At 46.0% G+C, this 23,736-nt stretch overlaps 1 protein-coding gene and 1 long non-coding RNA gene across 4 annotated transcripts in view; one reads left to right on the top strand and one right to left on the bottom strand.

Moving 5' to 3' along the window:
- Positions 1-18: 18 nt before the first annotated feature.
- Positions 19-23,736, bottom strand: part of LIMK2 (LIM domain kinase 2) — a 31,891-nt gene continuing 8,173 nt past the window's right edge. For 2 of the 3 annotated variants that reach the window (XM_054844861.1, XM_054844859.1), the window contains exons 3-16: positions 15,464-15,599; positions 14,067-14,176; positions 13,620-13,808; positions 13,081-13,186; positions 11,988-12,184; positions 11,091-11,277; positions 8,595-8,681; positions 7,736-7,867; positions 7,408-7,464; positions 7,154-7,219; positions 6,152-6,326; positions 4,676-4,731; positions 2,592-2,749; positions 19-2,013 (exon numbers count right to left, since the gene is read on the bottom strand). In XM_054844861.1, the coding sequence (XP_054700836.1) occupies positions 1,857-2,013; positions 2,592-2,749; positions 4,676-4,731; positions 6,152-6,326; positions 7,154-7,219; positions 7,408-7,464; positions 7,736-7,867; positions 8,595-8,681; positions 11,091-11,277; positions 11,988-12,184; positions 13,081-13,186; positions 13,620-13,808; positions 14,067-14,176; positions 15,464-15,599 (1,813 nt within the window). In that variant the 3' untranslated portion in view covers positions 19-1,856. Of the gene's footprint in view, positions 2,014-2,591; positions 2,750-4,675; positions 4,732-6,151; positions 6,327-7,153; positions 7,220-7,407; positions 7,465-7,735; positions 7,868-8,594; positions 8,682-11,090; positions 11,278-11,987; positions 12,185-13,080; positions 13,187-13,619; positions 13,809-14,066; positions 14,177-15,463; positions 15,600-20,567; positions 20,700-23,736 lie in introns of those variants that run through there. The other variant, XM_054844862.1, reaches the window with a different exon arrangement.
- On the top strand, positions 645-22,606 carry LOC129213963 (uncharacterized). The gene is made up of 3 exons (XR_008579579.1): positions 645-753; positions 3,020-3,141; positions 17,619-22,606. It is a non-coding gene; the product is annotated as an uncharacterized LOC129213963 (long non-coding RNA).

The raw sequence follows: 23,736 nt of genomic DNA, 5'->3' as shown, positions 1-23,736 counted from the left end.
AGAGGCACCACAATCTTGTTTTCATAGCATACATTTACTGCTTTTTAATTTAGTTAGAACATGGAGCTGTGCAAATCACAGTTCATAAACCCCACCCACACATCACCCAGGACTCTCCCCTTCAGGGGTCCCCTCACAAACCAGCCTGGGAGGGGGAAAGAAAGGGCAAATCCTGTTAACAGTCCTGAATCCACTGGACCCAGTTTAGAGAGGCTCCTCCACAGGAAGTCCCCAGTGTTTCTAAAACATCACTACACAGACTAAAAACACCACCCCATGCCCTCCCCCCCCTTTTGTCAGGTGGTGGCTGGTCCCATGTTACTTTACATAATACTTTAAATTCATGGGTAGGGGGAGGAAATCAAAGTAACAGCAAAGACTAACACCAACTCCCCACCATTCAATACTGAAGGAAGGGATGGGGCAAGAAAGGAACACGCTAAAAATCCAGTTAAACCAAGATGTTTGTGAAACTTAAGAGCAGGACTTGAGACAGCTTTTTGTTCAATTCTGCCAACCACGTGAGCTACTACAGCAGTAGCTTGCTTCCTTCTCCCACTGAGGGAGGAAGAAGAGAAGTGCTGGAAGAAAATACACCCCTACCCACCTCCCAATGACTCCAAGCCCCTTTTTTTTTCCCCAAAAGCAGGGAATGACCCTGAGGAAAGTTTCTGCTTGGAGAATCAGCTCAGGTGCTGCAGCAGCAAGGACCTTCAAAGGGAGCAACTTGCACAGCCTGCAGGAAAGGATGAGGTAATGGCAACTGAAATACTAGTTCTGCAGCTGCCACTCCTGGGAGGATGGGACATTCTCCAGCACTTTTCTGTTCATGACAAGTCCATCCTTTAAGTAGCCTTTGCTATTGTCCATGTACGGAGTCTGAGCCACTTCAGACTTTTGGCTTTCTGAAGAGCACTTTCTGCCACCCCTTCTACCACCTCACATCCACAGGCCAAGAGCTCAAGCAGCTTCAGCACTCCAGGGATGTCTGCCGCTAGCGCCTAGTGCAGTTCTACAGAGTCAGGTTCAAATACTCTCACCTAGGTTAAGGTTCTTGGGCAGACAAACTCACTGTGCAGGCTCTGGGTCTGAAGATGCTCAAGCGGCTCAATCGCTGCCTGCCTTGTTCACCATCAGGAGGGGCAAGCAGAGCTCAGTCTTAGTGTTTCTAGCCAGGCTTTTGGAGGTATTCGGAGACGGAGGAGGAAAAACCCACAAAACCAAACCAAAACAAAAATTCATACACACTTCTCCACAGACAAGGTATTTCAGTAGAGCTGCTCATTCCTGGGGCTTTTCACTCCCTCCCCTGATGCACACTGGAGGCCAAAATCTCAGTGGGTTGTTTTGGAAAACACATGCAAACATACACACGCACGCTGTCCTGGTGGGGCCTTTTGCTGGATGTCCAGTTTCCCCAGCTTTCTGAGCAGGGCAGTCAGTGGGAGAAGCAGCTCCAGAAGTGCTGGTCCTTGCCCAGGAGAGTATCCTATACCAATTCCCTCCCCGGCAGATGGGCCAGGGTGGCTTCACAGCTTGCAGCCAAGTTCTAAGGCACCACAGTAAAGAAGCCTGAAAAGGCCAGAGAAACATTTCTCAAGCCAGAAAAATAGTGTTGAGCAGCTTTCCTAGGTGCAGTTGGCAGGAAACAGCCCTTTTTGCTTCTGAAACATGCCAGAAATCCACAGTGAATCAGGATGTCCACAAGGAGAGGTGTTGGGTGGGGAGAGAGAAGCAATGCAGCAAACGCACACCGTGGTGCCCCATTAATGCCCTGGAAGTGGCTGAAGTGCATCTCCCTCCCTGTCACTCATCTCAACTCCAATGGAAGTGGGGCAGGCAGCAGGACAAGCTGACTAGGTTGTGTTTTCAGGTAGTTTGTCACGGTTCAGTCCATACTGCACACTCACGTTGTGGTCCAGCTCCTCCAGCTCAGATGGAAGGGGGATGGCAAGTTCTCCCAGGTAGAGAGAGAGCGCTTCAAAGGAATCTTCCAGCTTGGAAAAAGGGGGCCTAGAAGCAGCAGTGAGGAAATGCAAGTGAGAAAGAGGAAACAGAAGGGCATCCGGAAAGGCTGGGCTAGTTGTCCATCTAGGCTACTATCCTGTGCACAGAGGTGGAGCAGGGACATGATCCCTCCCCATTCATCTTCCGAGATTGCAAAGATCCCATCTGTCTGGGCTACCTGATTTTACGGCCAATGACCAGGGAGGTCTGGCTCTTTTGGAACCCCCTAGGCATCAACACTGTTCTGAAACTACAAGTTTCACAGCTGAAATCAAATGAAATATTCACATTTCAGAGCTGCTGCCAAGGTCTGCCCCTACTTTTTGTACATGAGAAACCCTGAACAATCACTCCTCCTTTACCCTGTCTTGGAAATTGTTTCAGAGACCTCTACCATATACAGTGTTCTCTCTCCCACGTTGACGAGTCTTTAGTCTCTCCTCATGTGGAAGCCTTTGAGCATTCCCACAGAAGGCTAGAATATAGCCCTCTACCACCCTCTGTGCAGAGCAGTCCTTCCACCAAGGAGATACAGACACATCCTCCAGACTTACAAAGAGGAGTTCTTGAGACCCCAAACCTACCTGCTCTCTGGTTCCAGTCTGCAACAAATGGCAGCCAGAGGGAAGAAGGCTGGAGGACAGTCAGCAGGAACAAACTTCTCCCAGAACAGCTTGACATTAAGGCCAAAATCCAGTGTGCGTGGGAGGCAGTCCGGGTCAGCATAAACCTGGCCTATGATCTAGGGAAAAATGAGAGCAGCGGTTAAGTACAGCAACAGTTCCCAAGTGTTAACAAACAGGGAACTTTAGCATTGGGCAGAGGCTCCTTCAAAGTATTTGGGTGAAAGGGAAAGAGCAGAAACACTGTTCCTCCTTTCTAATGGGGCTAGCTGCACAAGGGAACAAGCAAGGCACTGCACACAGACAAACTTCACATGAAGCTTTTTCAAGACCTGGCCACGTGGCTGCTGTTGTGAAGGAAGGCCCAGACACCTTTTCTTTCTCCCCAGGCTTCCTCTGCTAGAAGATATAGGATGATGTGCGCCGCCCAGAGAGCTCGACACAGTCTTGCTGCTCGATCAGCTACTGTGCTGTATGCTGCTGGGGATGATGCAGCCCCTCCTCATCGCAGGTAATCAACACAACCTACATCACTATCCCATCTTTCCCTTCTCACAATCTCACCACACCACCAGCAAAGCTCCTGTGTCTATGGAGTTGGTCCGAAACAATGCTGTGAAGTCCACAGCACCACAAATTCTGAGTTGCTCTGTTACTGGCAGATTCGACCCCACCCACAGCCAGAAAGTAGGGGTGGAGAGAAGAACAACCATAACCAATGCGCAGGAGGTTGCAGGCAAGAGCGGGTAGAGAAAAGAGTTGGGTGGAACAGAGAGAAGCCCCGCCCCAGCACTGCAAGTCCCAGCACTCACCACCTCCAGCACTAGGGGACTCAAAGTGTAATAAGAAGGAAGGAAACCACAGTGGAGAGCCGTGGGGTGATCTGGACTCAGACAAGGTCAATGTCAATACAAACTCTCACATGGGGAGCAATATTATGTTTAAAGCCTCATTGGATATCACAAAAAGGGTGTTATTTATAACCACCCAGGCTTTTCTATGCCAATAACTCAGCAGGACAACCACATCCTGTAACTAGACAGTGGAACGCCCATTATGTATTTTGGCAGAGTTATTTCCTTATCTGTTTCAGTGTATAACTTCTTTTTTTAGCATCTTTATTTTGGTGACAAGGAAAATGTTCATATGCTACTACCCCTTTATTTGTCTTTTTTCCTAGATGAAACAATTATTTTACTCCCGCATACAGATTTTTCAAGTTCCTAAATCTATCACTCGCAACCACAACATTCTCTGAGAGGAGGTCCCCGTGTAAAGAGAGCTCCAGATGAGGCCACAAAGATTTATGCACAGATATTTTCTTTGTCCCCTTCATCCAAACACTGAAGATGAAACTGTGCTGGTCTCCCCTGGTGTTTCCTGCTGTGTTATGCGTACACATAACACCCCACCTTTCATCTGTATTTCCACTGTCTAACACACCTTTTAAACTGAAAATACCTTGCAGCGTTTGAGTGGTGCTCTTTGCTCTGCAGACAGAAAAGCCTGATATAACAGTAAGACTGTGCATTGGCTTAGAGACAAACTAAGCCAACAGACTTCAGGATACAAGCTTCATTAATCGACCTGCAAAGAGGTTTCAGTTTCTCATTCTTTGAAGTGCCATCCACAGTGGAGGCCACGAATTTGCTGAGATTATACAGCTGATTGTTCTTTTAATGAGGCAGTAGAACAAGAAAAAAGTATCACAGTTTTAGGGAATATGTCTACTTTCAAATGGATACCAGGGCTCAATCAGAACTTGATGAACTTTTTTTACAAGTTCTCTCAGTCCAGGAAGAACCTCTGTATTTCCTTCAGTCCAGGAAGAAACTCTCTCTGGGACCAAAATGTTACAAGACAGTTATCTTCCTTGAGGGAACAGGGGCAGGGTAAGCTTGTACTCCCAGCCTGTGGAGTCCCGCTGTGCTGTTAGGTCACAGACTGCACACTCAGACACAGAAAACTGACTGATAAAATGTGTGCAAGAAGATGGCAATGGGGAAGAAGTCCATCAAAGATGCCATGTAATGTCCTCATCTTACCTCACAGAGAACAATCCCAAATGAAAAAATGTCCACTGTCTCATCGTAGCTCTGTCCTGCAGGAAACATAAGACATTCAGCTCAGAGAGAGACAGTTCCCCATCCAGCTATTCCAGGAGCTGCCAGTCCAAAGCTTAACTAAACCTATTCTCTGGAGGGCTCTAAAACAAGGGACAAAGCAAGGCTTAAACCTGAGCAGGGTCAGTTGCCCCAGGATATGTATACCAACCCCATCTTCCTGTACGCTGCTATCACATATTTTAACCCCACTTCTTTCTTCTACTGGGGAATTAATTAAAGGACAACACAGGGAAGCCCTATATATCAGAGGTTTGAGCAAATGCTAAGGATAACTATGGATGGCTTCTGCCCATTTCCATTGATTGCTGTTCTAGTGCGTCTCTACCGTGCGCTGAGTCAGTGTTCAGCTTTCCCAGCAGCCAGTGAGTGCCCAGTCCCTGCTGCAGTGACTGCAGAGATAGTAAATTACACACTAGCAGCACTTTGAATCTGGGAAAGCAGACTGGCTCCAGCATGCCATTATCAGCTTACAGACACGCCCCTCCCAAGCCAATATCTGGTAAACAGCCTTGCTTTCAGAGGTGATGTCAGACTACACTCTTGCTGTTCTCTTGACAAATGCCAGGTCTGAGACAGGCTCTGAGAAGCGGCCTCAAACTCCAGTAGGGCCTGTAAGCCTTGAGAGAAGGAAAACAGAACAGCACATGAGAAAGCAACGTGGAGAAGAGTTCAGCTTGGGGAGAGGAGCCAAGTCCTCCCTTCCCTGGTGGACTACGTTGGCCAATACTGATATCATAGCCAGCCAAACTGCCCAACCTGGTCAGACCGACCTGCTCATTAGGAGGAAACTGTAACCACTGTATTTCACCCTTACCTCAACTTCTGCAGGGGCAGTTTTTCCCCTAAGGGACATAGTTAATCCTTAATGCAATTGAGGGCTGCATGCCAAAAAACAGAGTTCCTTGCACTTGGACAACTCCTACCCCAATCCTGAGGCTTTAGCAAACCTGGCAGCAGATGGCTTCTCCCTGGATCTACACAACAGCACATGTAAGCCTCATCCTGGAGTTTAATGATTCCTTGTCTCAAGGGCAGTTCCAGAGCATGAAGCTGTAACAGAAACTAATCTCAGGTTCAGTCTTATTTCAGGCCTCTTTTGTCTTCCCTGTTATCGGGATCATAGCAAGTTTAGGTCTTTTGCTGTCCCGAAGAATCCTGCTGTCAAGCCAGAAACATTACCTCGGCCGGTACAAAGGCTTATCAGGTCAGGTACTGCAAGAGAAATGCAGCTAGGGTATCTGTGTGTATAAATAAGCTTGCACATTAGCAGGTCTAAAACCACAGGCTCTAATCAGTTTGATTGTTACTAGGGCCCAGAAGCTTTCAGTAATCCTGTCATCCCTATACCTTGTCAAAGGCTGTCTCCTCACCTGCACCCTGGTATCAGTATCTTACCATTTAGCATCTCTGGGGCCATCCAGTATGGGTTGCCAACCACAGTGTAGCGCTTCTTCCTGTCACTCTTGCGTAGGGTTCGTTTCTTGGCAGATGGCTTCTCCAAAGTGGGCTTTTTTCTTTCCTCCACAATCAGCCGAGACAGACCGAAGTCAGCCACCACCACCGTCTTATCCTACACAAGGGATTTAGTGCAAGCCATGATTCCTCGCAGCTCCCTTCAGGAGCAAAGAGGCTGCAACTCCTGTTCACTATCAACTACACTGTAAGGGCAATTATCAAGGTTTCCTGTGGCCAGATGAGCATAGCAAGCTGTCTAGTCAGGTGTAAGACACCCAGTTCACAATCACCCAACTCATCATTTCCTCTATTGTCTTATTTCCTGTGTGGTCACTAACACTAATCCCATCAATTTATTTCGCTACACTTGCCAGGACAAACCTGGACTTTTCCTTTCAGACCTTCCTATTCTACCTGGCCGGGAATTACTGTAGACTTTCATCCTGGGTCATTTGAAGCCTACATGCTAATCTCATATTCCAGCCAATTGAATAAGGGCAAGGCTTGAGGGAATGAAGCTACACAAAAATCTTGTGACCTAACATTTCAAAAAGAGAGAGCACACACCCGCGCACTTGTCTGAATCCTGAGTGCCGATAAAGAAAAGTCATCAAGTGGTTAAAAGAACAGAAGCAGCTGTAGAGAACATTTTATAGTTGAAATAAAGAATAGATCTGTACTAACTCTCGTAACGTGACTGTTAATAGGAGATGCTACCACAGGAAAGGGGGTAAGAGAACAGAATGAAGAAATGGTGAAAGCTAGATCAGTCTGGAAAATGCTGTGTGAAGATGAAGCTCCCTTGTTTAGGGCACATAGAGCCTCTCTGAAATCAGTTCTGCCCTGACAAAAGAGGGAACATTATGTGGAGAAAACCAAGGGAGAAAGATGACAAACTAAGGAGGGAAGCAGCATGCTGTGGGGAACAGAGGTATAGCTCACCAACTTGATTAGGCAATTGTGTGAATTCAGGTCTCTGTGAATGATGCACATGGAGTGCAAGTAAGCCTGGAAACAGAGGGAGAAAACTTGGTGTTAGGGGTTCCCAGGCGAGTAGGTCCCTTCACATTTACAGACCTCAATAACCGGTTGCTAGTAGTCAGGGAGCATCCACAACCCCTCATATACCACCCTGCTGAAGCAGCTAACCCTGACCCTGGAGGTTTCTTTTGTGACGAAGGGACAGCGGGACTCACCATTCCAGAGGCAATTCCTTTGGCAAAGCTGACCTTCTGCTGCCAGGGAAATGGATCCTGAAAGACAAGTCCTCAATAGTCAGGGACTATCTTACCAGCCAGCTGGTGACAGAAATTCCTCTGCAACAGGGACTCTTGTAGCAGTCAGAGAAAGATGATACAGCCCCAGGAAGAAGATGCTTCCTGCCTCAGGCCACCCACAGCTATGAAGCAGCTTTTCCACACAGCTCTAAAGGAGAAGACTAACAACAAGCACCGTAACACTGGTACAACCAACAACACACTGCCAGCCTCATTGAGTAGAGACCTACCAGGCTTCCACACTCACCGCATTGCGGAGGAAATCCTTCAGGGTGCCCCCCTCAATGTACTCAGTGAGGAGATTCAACTTCTTGTCCTTGTACAGTACACCAATGAACTTCAGCACATTGGGGTGATCCAGGCTGCGCATCACTTTCACCTGGGAAGCAGAGACATCCCACCCCAGAGAAGAGAATGGAACAAGTCCTGATGGATCCTCTCTATGGTGACAAACACTCCAATGCTGGAGGTCCCCTTCAGGGATCAAGGAGTACACTCAAACCCCAACCTTAAGGCAGTCAATTAACTGTTGCCTCTTCATTATCACACTTTGCAATTAACCTGATCTTAGTCTTTAAGAAGAGCACTCTTAAGTTTGGCTAACTTTGAAGAGACAGCTGCCCTGGAGAGCTCCTATCTTGTCTGTATTCCATGTGTCAGGGCTGGAATAGCAGCATCGGGTGTTTAGGGAGCTGCCTTTAAGCTAAATTTGACTTTGAAAAACATGTAGGCAGCCACCAAGAACACAGTTTAGCTTAAATACAGCAGGAGTCGTACAGATATTGGCCCTCGTCATTTGTACTTATGCACAAGGCTCAAGGGATAAATCCTTTATGTATTGCACAGCTCAATTTGCCTCAGACTCAGGCTGCTTTTTATCATTGAAAAATTAATGAACTGGGAGCTGAAGCCACGTCTATTGCTCAGTGTAACTGAGTCACACTTCACTGCAGCAAACAGCTCATGTCAGCTTTTCCCCATGTGATGTCTCCCTCAGCGCCTTGATGCTTGCCAGGTTGCTGGCATGATCACTCACTCTCTGGAGAAGATGGAAGAGAGTTCCACCACACTACTGGCTCAGAAGCTTTTTGAAATCTTGCTCTTACCTCTGTCAAGAAAGTCTTCTGTGTTTCCTCATCACAGCGAATCAGCTCCTTCATCACCATCACCTTTCCTGTTGCTTTGTGAGTCACCTGGTGGAAACAGAAACCACAACTACAGGCACAGTTCAAGAATACATAGCTCCAATGCTCTTGCAACTCTTCTGAAAGAGAGGGTAACATTCGCCACCATCCAGAGGGGAATATAGATGGGAGAAAATTCAGAGCCCAGGGATCTGCAGAAAATTGCATAAGATTTCTCCTTTCAGAATTCAACAAAGATTCTGTTTCATGTAACAGAAACTACCTAAAGCTGACAGAGGAACATACCAAGAGATCAACAGTATCCCAAGAACCAGAGCTGAAGTCTCCATTTTAGGTAGCATAGGGCTGAGCACACATACGGGCTGTCAAAGCTTCTGAAGGCATCAGTTCTGTACTTGTGCATGCCTCAAGTTCCCTTACAGAAAGGACTTGCCCAGCATGATGCTCGCATAACTACATTCTGTATCAGCAAAGGAATCGACATTCACTTGCATCAGAAACCAAACCAAACCCAAAACTACATTACTACATGCTTTGGTTTTACAGGGACTCTAAAGCCTGATGGTTTCTGATGAGCTTATCAAACTTACTCATGTGCAGTTATTTTACCACGCTCCTTGGGAGCAGTGTATTGCTACCTGCAAGGAATGTCCCAATGTCTGGCAAACACGCAGAAATGCACCATAAACATCAGGTAATAAGATTCCCAGCTCTCAACATAGAAAGCATTTCCAGTTCCTGAAGAGCCGTTTGCCTGCATCCAACGAGTTCCTAGCATTTCACTGTGTTCTAGAGGTTTCTTTTAACCAGCTCTGCCTTGCTTGCGTGAGGTGCATGAATAAGTAGAAAGGGTCCAAGTTCTGATGAGCAGGTTTTCCTGGAAATCCTCTCCCCTTCAGTTGCTTAACTTGGACAGCTCATTCTCCCCAAGATCTCCAGGTAACTAAACAACCACTTTTTCTCTAGGAACAGAAAGGAACTATTCTGACCAGATACAGTACTTGTTGCATCCAAAACAGTCATTCTGAAGCTCAAGAAAGGTGTTACTTTTTTACCTCATACCCTTTAAAATAAAAAGCCTTTCAGAAAACCTCCAGAACTGCAATCCAGAACACAAGACCCAATCATAGTATTTAGGAAGCTTATGAGCTCTTGCAAACACTGTGGCACACTAGTTCCATTTGGAACCATGGGACATAGCAAGGCTGATATAGGTGGGATACGAATGCATGGAATAACACAACAGAAGCAAGAGTACAATATTATTCTGCTCCCATCTGAAATCAAGCATCCATATACAAGTAGCGAGCCAGGAACACTACGCGTTTCAGCCAGGGACATGAAAGCCAGGGACATCTAATACCCAAAGATAAAGGGAAGTGAAGAGACAAGACAAGACAAGGCTAAGTGGAATTCTTAAGCTGACATACCAGCAAAATTGAAACAAGTGTCATCATGAAACTCCAAGAGGGCAATTTTAACTCCCAGAGCATGCACCAGAACAGGATGGCTATTGGGTAATTTGAGCAGAAAAAAACCCGCCTTTGTGCCATTAACTGTGGGGACGCAGATGACAAAAGCATGCAACAGAGGAAATGTTCTGCTTACCTGGACCTGATATTTCTCTATGAGCAGAGGAGAAGAGAAACATGCTCATTAGTATGGATCAAAAGCATTGGGTTTGTAGTACTGACTCACCACCTTCCATGGAAACATGAGATGAATATGGTGGTTGGACAGCTAAGTTTATACAGGTGTAAGGAGAGAAGTCCCATAACATGGTGAATAGCGATGGGAGTACTGAGGAGCTCACAGCACCTTGGTAAGGCAGAGGAAGCTGCCCCCTGATGCTGTCAGAGATGCCAGGACAGGAGCTGCTGAAGCACCCCCAGTCAAGACCGGAGAGCTCAATTACAAGAGAACTGCTATTACTGGAGATTTTAATTGTGAGAGTCATGCAAGACCTGACTACTACCACCACACTGACAAGCCATTTAGGCTCTGCTGGAGGTTCAGAGATGGTCACTACATCTGCCTGGCAAACCCCCAAGCATGCCACACTAAGGGTGGGTGAGAAATGCTGTATCAGGGAGTTGAATGCACCTCTTCCTGAGAAAGATGCTCATAAAAGAAAGTGTTGCTTGTTCCCCATTCTCCCCATCTCACCCAGGTGGTTGCTGTGACATAGGCACTCTGGAGCTCTAAATCTGACTCAGGAGCTGAATATGGATGGCCAAGGTTGACATTCAAAGGGGACAAAGTCAAAACTGCCTGCAGCCAGAGGGGAAGGGGTCAGGGGATGAAACAGAAATGGATCTCACTGAGCAAAATGGGTGAGTTCCAAGACCGATCACTGTCAGCAGGGCAAAGGCCACTGAAACAGTGGCAAAGGATCCCAAGATAGGCAGACATTGCTGTAATTGAAATAAATGATGAATGTTTGGGGACCTCCCTCACCTTGATTGCTTGTCCAAAAAATCCTTTTCCTAGTACTTCGCCATGAATCAGGTCACAGGGCCGGAAGATTTGCTGGGAGCAGCTAGAAGAGGAACGTAGGGATTCAGAACGACTGATGTCACGGGTCAGAAGGAGCGGTTCCTTTGGAGAACTGGGGCCGGGAGACTTAGAAATGCTGTTACTGCGCCTAGGAAACAAAGGAGATGGGAAGATCAGGGAAGCTGCTAAGAAACTTTTGGTGCACCATATCCCATCATTAGCTCCTTAACGGACCAGTTTCTAGACGTGCTTCAGTGCCCTTCATATCTCAAAAGCCAGATGCTCTCCCAGCACCGTGGAAGCTCTTTACAAACCTAGAGCAGCTTCCAAGTCAGAGCTGCCTAACAGCAACACATCTCCTGCACTGTCAGTCAGAGGTGGAGCTCTGTGAACAGGAGGAGGAAGCTGTGAAGACACAGCTCTTGCTATCTCTAAACAAAGATTAAAATAGTGGTAAATGACTAAATGAGCAACTGAGTGCCCCAGTCTAGGAAAATAAGATTTTTCCCAAATCCTAGGTCTCAGCCATATTCTCTTTAAGGACACATTCTTCCCCAGCCATTTAAGGCTGGTAGAAATCTGACCTTTACATTTTCTAACTATAAAATGTAGTAGCTTTTCTGCGTTAAAAGTAGAACTCCTTGTTTTTATTAAGGAAAGTTTGCCATCCTGAAAGGGAATGGATAGACTACATGTCAATAGCAGAATCTAAAGGTCTCTGCTGCTTCGCCAATGGTTTATACCAAGTTCATATCCGACGTGAATCGTGCCTCTGCAGTAATTTGTAATCGCAGGGCCTAGGCAGGTAGCACAGGGCAAAGGCAAGCCAGGTCAGAGGCAGCGCTTCCAAGTCTTTACCTGAGGGAACGCCGTCGGAGTGTTCCTTCCAGATTCTCCTTGATGTCCAGTGGAGAGAGTGAGCGTGGGGAAATGGGCGGCTTTATGTGGGTGGGAAGACGGGAGTCCAAACGAAGCCTGTCTAAGCGCTGTGAGACAGGGTCGTGCTCTATCAGCAGCTGAAGCGTCTGGCTTGTCTTGCGAATCAAGTCCTCCACCTGCAATCAAACCAAAGAACAGGATGGTAGCAGACAGGAGGAACGCAAATGACAGGAGATAGAAGAGACAAAGCAGAATGCCCCTCAGGAATCAGCGTAGAGAGTTCAGTGAGATCACTCCATAGCTGTGGTTTAGTTGTGCGCACCACAGCTGTCTACCAGACAAATCAAGCTAGCAATGCAAAAGTTCCTGATGCTGTCCAAATTATCTTCTTTCTGGTCAGCTACAAGTGACCAAACACTTTTTTTTCTTTTTCTGAGAAATGGTCAAAAACTACACAAGTTTCCATCCTGAATAGTGCTGCAAAAAACAGCTTTGCAAAAGCTACATGGAGATTTATCTGATAGATGTCTATAGTGCTCCTAATGTTCTCTTCAGCACCAACAGTAAATAAAACCCCTGTGTAGTGAAGGTAACGGTGGTCTCACTACAGTCTCGCAGCATCACCTGGTATCTGTATAAAGCATTTACTTGTAAATACAGACATCAAATACTTATTTTGCAATGGGAAACTCTTCCCGAGGATCAGCTGAGCCTTTGTCTATTAGCAGTCGCCTCTCAAAGGATCAGAACAGTGGACTTTTCTAGCAATACATGAAGAGTCTTCACAGCCTCTCTGTCCTCTGAGATGTCACAGCCCTACACGTTTCTTGTTACCTCCCTTCATGTTTGAACGCCACAAAATCAGAACTGCACCCTAATTGCATATCCATCTGTTACATTTTCCTCTTCAGCTGGAAGGGGTAGCAAAGCTTGTCTTCATGTTTATTCCTACGTCAGCATGAGTACTATGAGTGTACACACACTGTATGTAGGGTGGGAGAACAGTGCCGAGAAATAGAAAAATTGTAGGAAGGCAGATGAGAAGGAGGCTTCAGAACAGAACTCTACCCACCTCCTCCACCTGTAATGTACGAATAGGAGCTCCATTAATCTCCAGGATACGATCTGCAGGGTGGATGGCGTTTCGGACATCTGGACTGATGTGCATCCTGTTAACTCTAAACATGGGAATTATAGCTTGTGTGTGAAGTCAGTTTAGCCAAAATTATCAAAAGTATTTGATCTCTGATGCTTCCCTTCATATTGGTATTTTGAAATAAAACAATACTAATCTACCAACACAGGGAGCTCCCATTAGACCAAGTGCTTAGGTCTGAGCTGGTTTGGGGAGAGCTCTTCATTTGCCCAATGGCAAAAAACATTAGTCCATTACAATTTTCCAAATGTTTTGTGTTCAGTGAAGGAGACAGCATTGAGAAATAAAGTTATCGGTTAAGGTTGTCACAAGAGCAAAATGGGGACCAAGCACAAATGGCTATTAGCCAACATATGTCCCTGTTTAAAGCAGCTGGCAGTACAGCAGTGCTGCAGAATTTTTACCAGCTCGCTCTGTGCAGACATGTACATTGCACACAACCTGGTCATACTCACTCTTTCACCTGGACACCAGTGGCATAGCTGGAGCAGCCGCCTTCAACAGACACAGAGAACCCCCGCTTGCCATCAGTAGCTGCCGGCATGGAGATGAGGGTCAGCGTATAAGGCAGCTGCTCACGCAGAGACTCAGTGGAGTGTTTTTCTATCATCGGTGTCAGCACAATCTGGTTATGGCATTTTCCACTAAAAGAAGCAAAGAAAGTCATTATGGCAGTGTCCTATCCCTCCCTGCCAAACTCACACTTCTAGGTTCTCTCACTGACCGTAAACTATAGTTTTTTGTGTTTTAGTGCTTACTCCATTCCTTCCTCCCTCCCTCAAAAGGCAGCTTCCTGGCATTCCTTCGTGTAGCATTCGGCTGAACTACAATGAGCTAGCTAAACATGGCTTACACATACAGCAGGGAGCAACTCTGCAGCCAAGCATGAAGCTCCATCTTACCAGTAAAGCGTGGAATGTTGCACGAGTGCGTAAGTGTCCCCATCTTCAATGATCACTTTGCAGCTCATACAAGCAAAGCACTCAGGGTGATACTTGTATTCGCCAGCCACCTACAGACAGAAAAGGGAGTAGCTTAGTAGGGCCAAAACCCATCAGCAGATGCAGCTACTGCTTTCCTCTCTAATTAACATGTTCATTCAGATCTCAAAGTTAAGTGGCAGTTTTTTTACTGGAGAGTCATATTAGCCCATTCTACCTTTTCTGAACCCCATCCTTGGCACCTTGTTAGCAAAACTTCTCTGGAACAAACATGTCAACACGCAAAGCGAAGCTTGTGTCCCAGGAACCTCTGCTATATTTGGCAGCTGCTCAACTATCAAAAATAGTTGATAGTCTGCTGCAGACTAGTAAACAAGATATTAAACCTTCCTGTTCAGTTGCTCTTGGCAAGATAACTAACGTTACGCCTGAATTAATAAAGCTGAAAGGGCTTTTTTTTTTTGGCAGACAAGCAATGCACTAATTCAGATACTTTACCAGCCAGCTGACAAAAAAAAAAAAAAGGCGAGCTGAGACTGAGACAACAAAATACCTTTAAAGAGTATTTTTATCCATTGATCTGTTTTTCTATTTTCCTTATGAGAACTTCCCTTATTGACAGTATTTTGCAAAGACTTTTGCAGGCAATGAGAAACTGTCTGCACTTTTCCCAGTACTTCCCTTTGAGGTAGCAATCATATTACTGAGTACCACGCTGCTTTCATTTAGGCCCTAGAAAAATAATGGTTATGTTTCATTAACAGTTTCAAAGGTTAAATATTTGCAAGGTTGTGGCAAGGAGAGGAACATTTAGGTGAGCCTCATTATTATGCAGGCAGAGTTCGATGTTTCAAAGCAGCTGGGGCTAACGCTACTTCAAGACGCCATCAGCCAGAAAACCACTCTGGCCACAGTCCAGGTGGGACTTGGATGGCAACCTTCCTCAAAGCCAGAACCTGCTTATCCTGAGCTGAGAGATTTGACTCTACAGTGCAGTGGAAAAAATCACCCCATGGAGACACTGAGGCACTGTGCTACAGAAACTGAACAGATGTTCCCTTAATCACCTTTCTATTTCTCGTGCCTGTGCATTTCAGCACCTTACTTTCTTTGTTCATATGCTTCAGATCTTCACAACTCCCTCCTTTAAGAGGTACCCCTGTTCAAAATTAATCTCTATCTAGAAGATGCACACACAACCCTCATTTCCAATCTCTGATTAGAGATCAGAGTAGCAAAGAAACTATTACCTTCAGTTTATTTGGTTATCTGAATAGCTAGGGCAACTCCCAACCAAGTTCGAGGAGTTGGAGGCAGGCATGTCCTGGCTCCAGGCAGGAGCCCTTTAGAGTCCTTACCATCACAGGTCCAGTCATCAGCAGAGAGCAGCCATGGCAGGATTCCCCAAACTTCCCCCAGTAGTCTTTGTGACAGTACAGCTTCCCATCTTTCTCATAGTACCAGTTAGTGAGGGGGTCCTGACATTCAGAGCATCTTGAAGGAAACAAAGGAAAAAGGTTCCAGTTGGCAACAAGTGACAGATCAATGGAAAAGCTCCTCTCCTGTATGGAGAAAACATTCGGCAGCAGCTCACCACCAGCTCTTCTCGCTACGGACGTACTAACCCCCTCCATTTCCCAATGCTTTTTCAACTGAAAATTAGCACCAAACCCAAGGTTTGTAAGGAGAGGTGGTATCCACCACCTCAAAGGAAAAGACAAGCTTCCAAAGTTTAAAACAAATCCCATCCATTTATTAAAACACATCAATAGGTTTATAAATTTTGCTCCTCTGCTTTCTCCCTCCTCCTGGATGCAAGCTTCCAGCTGCAAAGTTGCCCAGTACGCAGATAGCGCTGCTACGTTTCCACTTTGTGTTTCTATAGCATCACACCATCTTGTGCCAGAGCATCCGTCTCCTCAGCCAGTTCAGGAAGGGGGACAGAGAAGCAGGATCCACTTCCCTATGCAACGCAAAGCCAGCTTTGCACCAAGCTTTGCAGAAAGAAAGCCTTTCTATTCTTCTGTAAGTAGACCTCTCCCAAAAGACCAACTGCAGCACTATCCGTTTAAGGGAGTTTTCAAAGCAGTTCATCCTTTGAGCTCCACATACTTTCTTCATCCAATTAATTGTGATGAAAGTCACTTCTCCCCACCAATTGCTCTCCCTTTCCTTCTGCTGATGATAGTGCATGAGAAAAAAACCCAAAACATGACCAACAAAAAACAACCCAAACAAAACTATTTCTCTAATTTCATGAAGGGAGTCTCAAAATCCTTCACATATCAGTGTCAGCTCCCATTTCAACAAGCAATCATTATTAATCCTCTACCTACACCCCCAAACAAACAACACCAGAAATAGCAGAACCCAGATCTTCAGGCTTCCTGGACACAAAATAGTGCTGCCTCAGCAGGATGCACTGGGCAAGGGAGTTTAACTTCTGTAGCGCAGTGGTGTGACTTAATGGAGAGGTAAGACACAGACAGCAGTTGCATCACTAAAGATTATTCCATTAGCCCTGGGCAGCACGTTCTCAGACTTTAAAAGGAAAATTAGCCTGGTATTGGCCATTTCTGAGTGCAGAATCCAAGGCAGGTTATTCACCAATAACACGTTCAAAGAAACACCGCAAGGATCAATGTGGCTGTCTGTATGATGCTTTCCCAAAGGTGGAAGAGTTTCTTCTGCCCCTTACCCCATCAACTGTCTCAGTTACTACACTGGAAGGGAACCCATTGCACCGGGGTGGGGGTTTAGGTGGGTGCGTGCCCTCCGGGACAGCAGGCCTCTCTGCAGCACCACGTGCACTGAAGTCAGCTAGTAGGAGTGGAGGTGCACTTTTTACATGCTCCCAGGTCTAAGATGAGAGCTACTGTTGACTTCACCTTTCCCAAGCTTCCTGAAAGCTTATTTGTGCCAAAGACATTCCTTGTAAACTCCACCAGCTTGTAATGAGCGTGATGATGTGAAGCTGGTCATGCTCCAACATGGAGAGAGTTATTTGCTCCATCTCAAGAAACTGCAAAGCAACACGGTGAAGCTGCTTGTAAGCAGCCTAAGGTTTTAGGGGAAAACACACCTCATGAGGTACTTAGTGCCGTACCCTACCCTCAGGAAAGTTGTTCCTTCTAATGTATTTGGCTTTTATAGTGTTTGTTCTCCCAGCTGAGGAGCTCCAAACCCACCCACCCCCCCCAAGTGATGGGAAAGAACTCCAGCACGTGCAACAGGCCCTGCCAATTTTGTCTGAGGCAGGGGGATCAGTAACTTAACATCGCTATACATGGCACATGCATTGTTACAGCCTCAGCCCTGGGGCACTGTCATGGTTACACCCTGCTCGTGGTATGCAAGAGACTAGAGGGCATTGCAATGCATTTTGCCTTCAACCACTAGCCTTTGGCTTTCATTTGCAGTAAATACCCCACGTTGAATGATCAAGTAGGTGAGTGGGAGGGAGAAAAGAGCAAGTGGAGACTAACAGCAAAGATTTCTATCACCTTGTGGCAGGAACATCTGGCTCAGCATGGGCAAATCGAATCCCTCAGACTTATCCGACTTCTGCATGCATGCCTGTACCAGTGCGTGCTCCAAGAGTGATTACATCTTCAAACAGGGAGCTGTGACCAGACCTGCACTTGGGATGCAGACAGCAATACTGGAGACTGCTCCACCAGGACTTCAAGACCTATCTTCCTAAGTTCTCTCCAAGCAGGTGGGTTATTTATTTATTTATTTGTTAAGCACAACACCTTCCCTTCCTCATCCCTCTTCAATTTCACCTTCAACCGCTCCTTTTTCTCCCTAAGAAAATCTAAAATTTCTACAAGAGCAACACGACTGCAATTCTGTTTAGATAGGCTCCAGAGGATCATGTACACTTGTCTTCTCTTTACCTTTCCCCTACTTCTTCATGATTTGATTCCAGCCTTACAGCACTTTGATTAGTTTGCTTGCATCCGGAAATAAGCACTGGTTTCTAATTTGCAACACACCCATAGTAAAATGAAGGTGAGGGGGTGGAGCCAGCAAGCAGTCAGTTCTTTGCTATGCAATTAAACAAATCTGGGCAGGACAAGTTTGCAGCCTAAGGCTCCGAACCCCACCCAGGGCAATGAGGCAACAGGAACAAAGCAACCAGCCCCAGAGAGGCCAGATGCTGGTAATGGGTCTAACTGGCCACTTTGTTAATCACTGCCAGCAAGAGGACGTGGCTATGGCCCATATTGCCAAGCAGCACCTTCTGTTACTTACCGTGCACTCTGTGATGCAGAAAAGGCTTTCAATTTGTCAGGTGTGGAGAACTGACAGCACACAGGTATAGTTTTAAGACTGTTTCAACTGTTTCAGTGCCTTTGCCCAAATGAGAGAGGCTTCACATGATTGTTCCACGTGACTTTCATTGAAAAGCCATGTCAGAATTTGATCGGAGACACAAGAGTTACCATTCCTTCCATTCCCTCCTCACCAGAGCGCACGGCATTGCAGTGCTGCCATTGCCAGGGCTCACATTAGCTGAGACGGGAATACAATTACTTCTAGAGGTATTAAGCAAGCTAATCTTTGCCAGTCACCACAACCAAAAGAAAGGAAGATTTCTTGCTCCTCTGTCTTTCATAGATTAGAAACCGCTAATCTTCTCCTAGATGATTTGCTATTCTTATTACGGAGTAACAAAGCATGGTAATCAAGTTTCTTGGAGGACTGGTAACAGCCACACTTCACGTGTTTCCTCTTGCTGCCCAGCCACCATTTTCAGAGCTGCAGAGCCCTGCTCTGATAATGCAGTCCCACACATTATGATTCTTCACTTCCCAGCCTTCGTTATAAAGAATAAATTAGTATGCCTCCCATAGCCATCCTCCAGGAACCCCAGGCAGCATCTGGGTGCAGGATTCAGCCCTGACGCTCTGTAGCACAGCAGGTGCAGAAAGAGTTCACAAATTGCTGCTTGATGGCTACTTGGTTTTGTGGGGGGCGGTAGGAGGATCAGGTCACAACAGGTAACCAGCCTGGTTTTCAGCGAGATGGAGATTCAATTGATGTGGCATCTCTTTTACATCTAAATGAAAGCCAATACCCTCATGGAAGCAAAGACTTCCCTGGCACTGAGGAGACAGATCCCTTTGAGAAGGGCTCATTAATAAAACCCACCCCCCACACAGACTGTCAGGATAGATCAGTTAACGCTAGGCAGGCTCGAAAGAGCTGTGGGTCCAATTCTACAGGCAGAGTTGGGGAGAGGACAGTCACACAGACAGAAAGCTGCATAACCCCAGCCTGTAGCTAACCCAGAGGCTTCACACCAGGACTTAGCAGAAGCATGTGTGTACTGGCTACATAAGAGACACTAGAAAAGGAAGAACAGATGCCAGAAAACAGACCAAATACTAGAAGACAGCGTGTTTAAGCTCTGACTATGCAAAACTATTTCCACACACTTAGGAGAAGGTGTGTCTATGGCTTAGCATGATGCCCTACACATACTACAAATAATGAACGCCTGCTCACTTTCCTTCTTCTGAAAGTGGATGCTGTTTCAGAAAGTTGCCTAAAGAAGCTTAGCAATATCACAGCACTAGTTATCTCTATTCTAGATTGTTTTAACAAAAGGCTCCTTACTCCCAAATCAGTACAACAGTGTGTTTGCAGGAACAGGATCAATAACGAGCAAATCCGAGTGGAGGGGAATAGGAGGGAGACAATGAAACTGCAAGCCTTGCCTTTCCCTATCCGTTCACCATATCAGCACCTCAGTGTCAGTCACCATCCTGGCTGTGTTCAGCCCCACTAAGAGTTTACACTATGGAGATGTAATGCAATCAAAGCCTTATTCTGTAACTATCAGCTTTCTCAAGCCTCATTCGTTTGATTGGACCAAGAATGGTTGTTAATATAAACAAAAATATCACAGGAGAAGAATCCTTTCCATGTAAGGGAAGCATGCTGCTTGTCCCTAGCTACCTGCAAAGTACCTGCTTTATTTTCTCAAACAAGACTGTGCACTGCCTCACTGCAGATTACATCACCTTCTTGAACTCACAACAGCACACCTCACCTCACCCTGCGCTATGCCCAAGCACAAGCAGCTTTGGAAGAACCATAAGCAGCAGCCTTAGTAATCTCATTCCTCTGGCAGTGGAGCAAAGCACAGGGGCACGGGGTAAAGCAGCATACGCAGTGTTGCTCTGAAAGGGAGCCTGCTTGCCTGGGCTATGCAGACACCACCTCACAACACAGGTGCTGCTCCCTCGTACCAGAGAGCTGCGAAGAGGCTGGTAATAAGAATCTTCCCCACCTCCTCCTCAGAGCAAGACAGGATCCAGTCTGAGGCTGGCCGTTCCCTGCACACAAGCACTGGACCTCATTCTTCACACCTTGCACACTAACTGCTTAGGATAGCATTGCAGGGGGGAAACGACACTTGAAGATCCACTGCTAATCCCGCGCAAGACTTACCGAAAGGGATCCTTGGGAGCAAAGTAAGCTGGGGCAGACAAGTAACTTCCCATCTTCAACACTGGATAAACCGGCTCAGCTACAAACTTGTCCAACTGCCTCTGAACAGCTCTGTTCTGCCAACATGGCAGCAGTCAGTGCTCATTTAATCTTGCGCTGATTCAGATACTTCACCTCTCTTTGAAGCTGCCCAAGGAATGCCAGGTCTCTTGGCTGCTCATCCCTTTTCAGATTTTTCCTGGCTCCCATGGCTATAACCATCTTCTCCTGCACTCAGCGGCACCCTTGGGAAGGATAGAATAACTGCTAACTGGGCTAGTTGGACATGCTTCTGCAATAGTTCTTGCGAGCTCTGCTGCCTGCTAACTATTGTCAAGTTTTCCCTTCTCTGGTTCCACCCAAGGGTGGGAGGGGAGGAGGAGCCATTGCAGGACAGCGTGTGGCTACAGAGCCTGAATAAGCTCTACTGCTTCACAAGGGGTGGAGCTCCGATCCAAAGAGGGGCTGCGTTAATAAGTGCTGAAAGAGAGCAGCTTTTGCCAAAGCAAGAGCCAAGTGTATAAATGTGAAACTACTCTTTGCAGCAGTGGCACATTCTGATTGGGAAGTCAGCTGGCCACATCTCCAAACACATCAATTTCATATTTACTACATACCTTCCTCGATCCCTCACGGTGAGCAGGGTTATACTGCCTTCACAGTACCTCCTATCTGTTCATCCTCTTGTAGGAGGTAACTCACAATGTGCTTCATCCATGGAAAAACAACTTACTTTCCAACACAGTTTTAACAGAGATCATTGCAATCATTTAACCTAATCTTCATCTCCTGAAGGGAAGCTGAGAGGTATAAATCAGCACAAATGAGTACTCTCTCCTTGCAGCACATGTAGTTATATCATTTTGCTTGCTCTGAAGCCAAGCGTGATCTCTAGTGGCCTAATCAGCTAAAACTGTTTGCAAGACACTCAGAAATGCAACAAACATATGCTGCTGCACCGAGCCCTCGCATTTTTGTACAGTCAGCAAAGCCTGGCATGCCTGAACACAGCCAGAAAATCATGCTATGTTCCAGAGGCAAGAGTACTCAAATGTGCTTTTACTGGAGATGCTCGCCTCAGCTGGCATGTTGTTCAAGGGACGCTTGGGGCTGGGACGAGGCAGTCTTGGCTGCAGATTTGACAGCTGCTGCTCGCTGTTGAAGTAAGCAGAAAGCCAGGCATCCTTTTGGGTTGTTTTTTTCATTTTTTGACTTTTAATAAGCAGCCACCTTTCTGGCAAAAATAAATCCTCATTTTTACCCATTCAGTGCAGTTTCTAAGCCTGCCTGTAAAAGTGCAGCGAAGTCTAGTGCTGCAGAGCCCGATGTGGTTGTCAATTCCAGCACGGGTCTAATTCCTTCTGACATTTCACACAGCTCTACTGGAAGCAGCAACACGGTGAGTCTGTGTCTAGGAATGCACTCTGGTCTCCCACATTCTCTATATGTTGCGTCTGAAAATGGGCCAGCGCTCACAATCCAGCACTTCCCTGGCTATCAGCACCACCCCACAACACACACATACCTCCGGTGCATTGCAGAGCCCCTCCCCTGCACAGTATCACCTACAGACAAAAGCTTTTCCCCGCAATTCTGCTGCCATGGGCCGAACCCCCTCCAAGGGGGATTCCACGTGACCTCATAAATCCCAACTCTTCAGACAAAACCTTTGAAGATTTGATCCACAGATGTGATAAGCAGCCAGCTAGTCTGTGAATGAAGCCAGCAGATAAAGCCTAACTTCAAAGTAATAAAAACCACCCAGACAGCTAAGCAACTGGGAAGGGATTTTGTTTGAGACTTCCTTAAAGCCAAAGGACACACAATCAAATGTCTATTTAAACAGGAAACATCTTATCAAAATGATTTTACTTTTGCAGCATGCAGCAGCCAGTATGTTACTTCTTCCTACACATAATTCTCTTGTTACTTCTTGTCTTTTTTATTGTCTGTATGATCTGAGAACACAATGGGTCTGATAAAATGGCTCTGGAAAAGGTGTTAATGTGTTCATACATTCTAGATCTGAATTCCTGCCAGAATGACTGTACTTAAAAAATGCTGATAAACAGGTGGTGGGGGACAACCTTTTCTATGTAATTTTACTGATACCATCTCGGAGGGCCAAAATGCACCGAAGCAAATTTCTGTTTCACCAACTGAAGTCAGATACCAGCATCTTCTCTCTTGCAAATGCTAACAGCATTTCCACTACAAACACGTAGCCATCACAGGGGGTTGCTTACCTTACTACGATTTAGAATTGTACAGTAATTTTTTGCCAGAAAGAAGTCTGAAAAATATAACTAGCAAATAAAAAGGAATAAAGAACCTCCACAATGACTTAACATGAAATTTATTGCAAATTGAGTCACAGCTGTTACAGTTTTATTCCCACAGAAATGCATCACATAGCTATTGTGATATTCAAGTGATTAATAACTTAAACCAGCTAGGATTAGGCTGCACATGTAGACACCCTCTTTACCACATAGTTCATGCTGTCCGATACATGTCTACAGACCGATGTATTGCTCAACGTAACGACCAGCCCTAAGATACACGAATTTATCCTGGCACAGACAGGCACTTCGGTATGTGTGGGACTAGTATAAGCTGGGGAAGAGGCATCTGCTTGATGCCCGAGGAGTCTGCAGCAAGTCTTTGTTTCGGCATGGGTGCAGTTTGGAGGTGTTTCAAATACTTCAGTACAATCCCAACACCTCATTGTATTTCCAAGGCACTTACACATAACACGTGCTTTGCTGCTGCTGAAAGAAAAGAGTCAGCTCCTGAAACTAATACCATTTCAATATGCACGTACCTCTGAGTGAAAGACCTTGCACACAGCTCTTGAGTAAACTAAAACGAACAGTGAAGCGAAGCTCATCTCCATTACCGCACCTTACTTCTAAGCAGCAGAACTTCAGACCAACACAGTGATGTTTTCTCGGTATCTAACATCACTAAGCACAACATTAAGATGGATTTTTTATCTCCACCATACTTGCCTAATGGCTGCAGACCTCCTGAATACATGTGGGTCGAGAAGCAAAGCAAAGAAATTCAACCTACTGAAACTTCACAGATTATATATGGTTTTGGAAGCAGTCACTTCTGATCTGTAAAT

The sequence above is a fragment of the Grus americana genome, chromosome 16, assembly GCF_028858705.1.
Source record: "Grus americana isolate bGruAme1 chromosome 16, bGruAme1.mat, whole genome shotgun sequence".
NCBI lineage: Eukaryota > Metazoa > Chordata > Aves > Gruiformes > Gruidae > Grus > Grus americana.
This window is presented reverse-complemented; position numbering and strand designations above follow the sequence as displayed.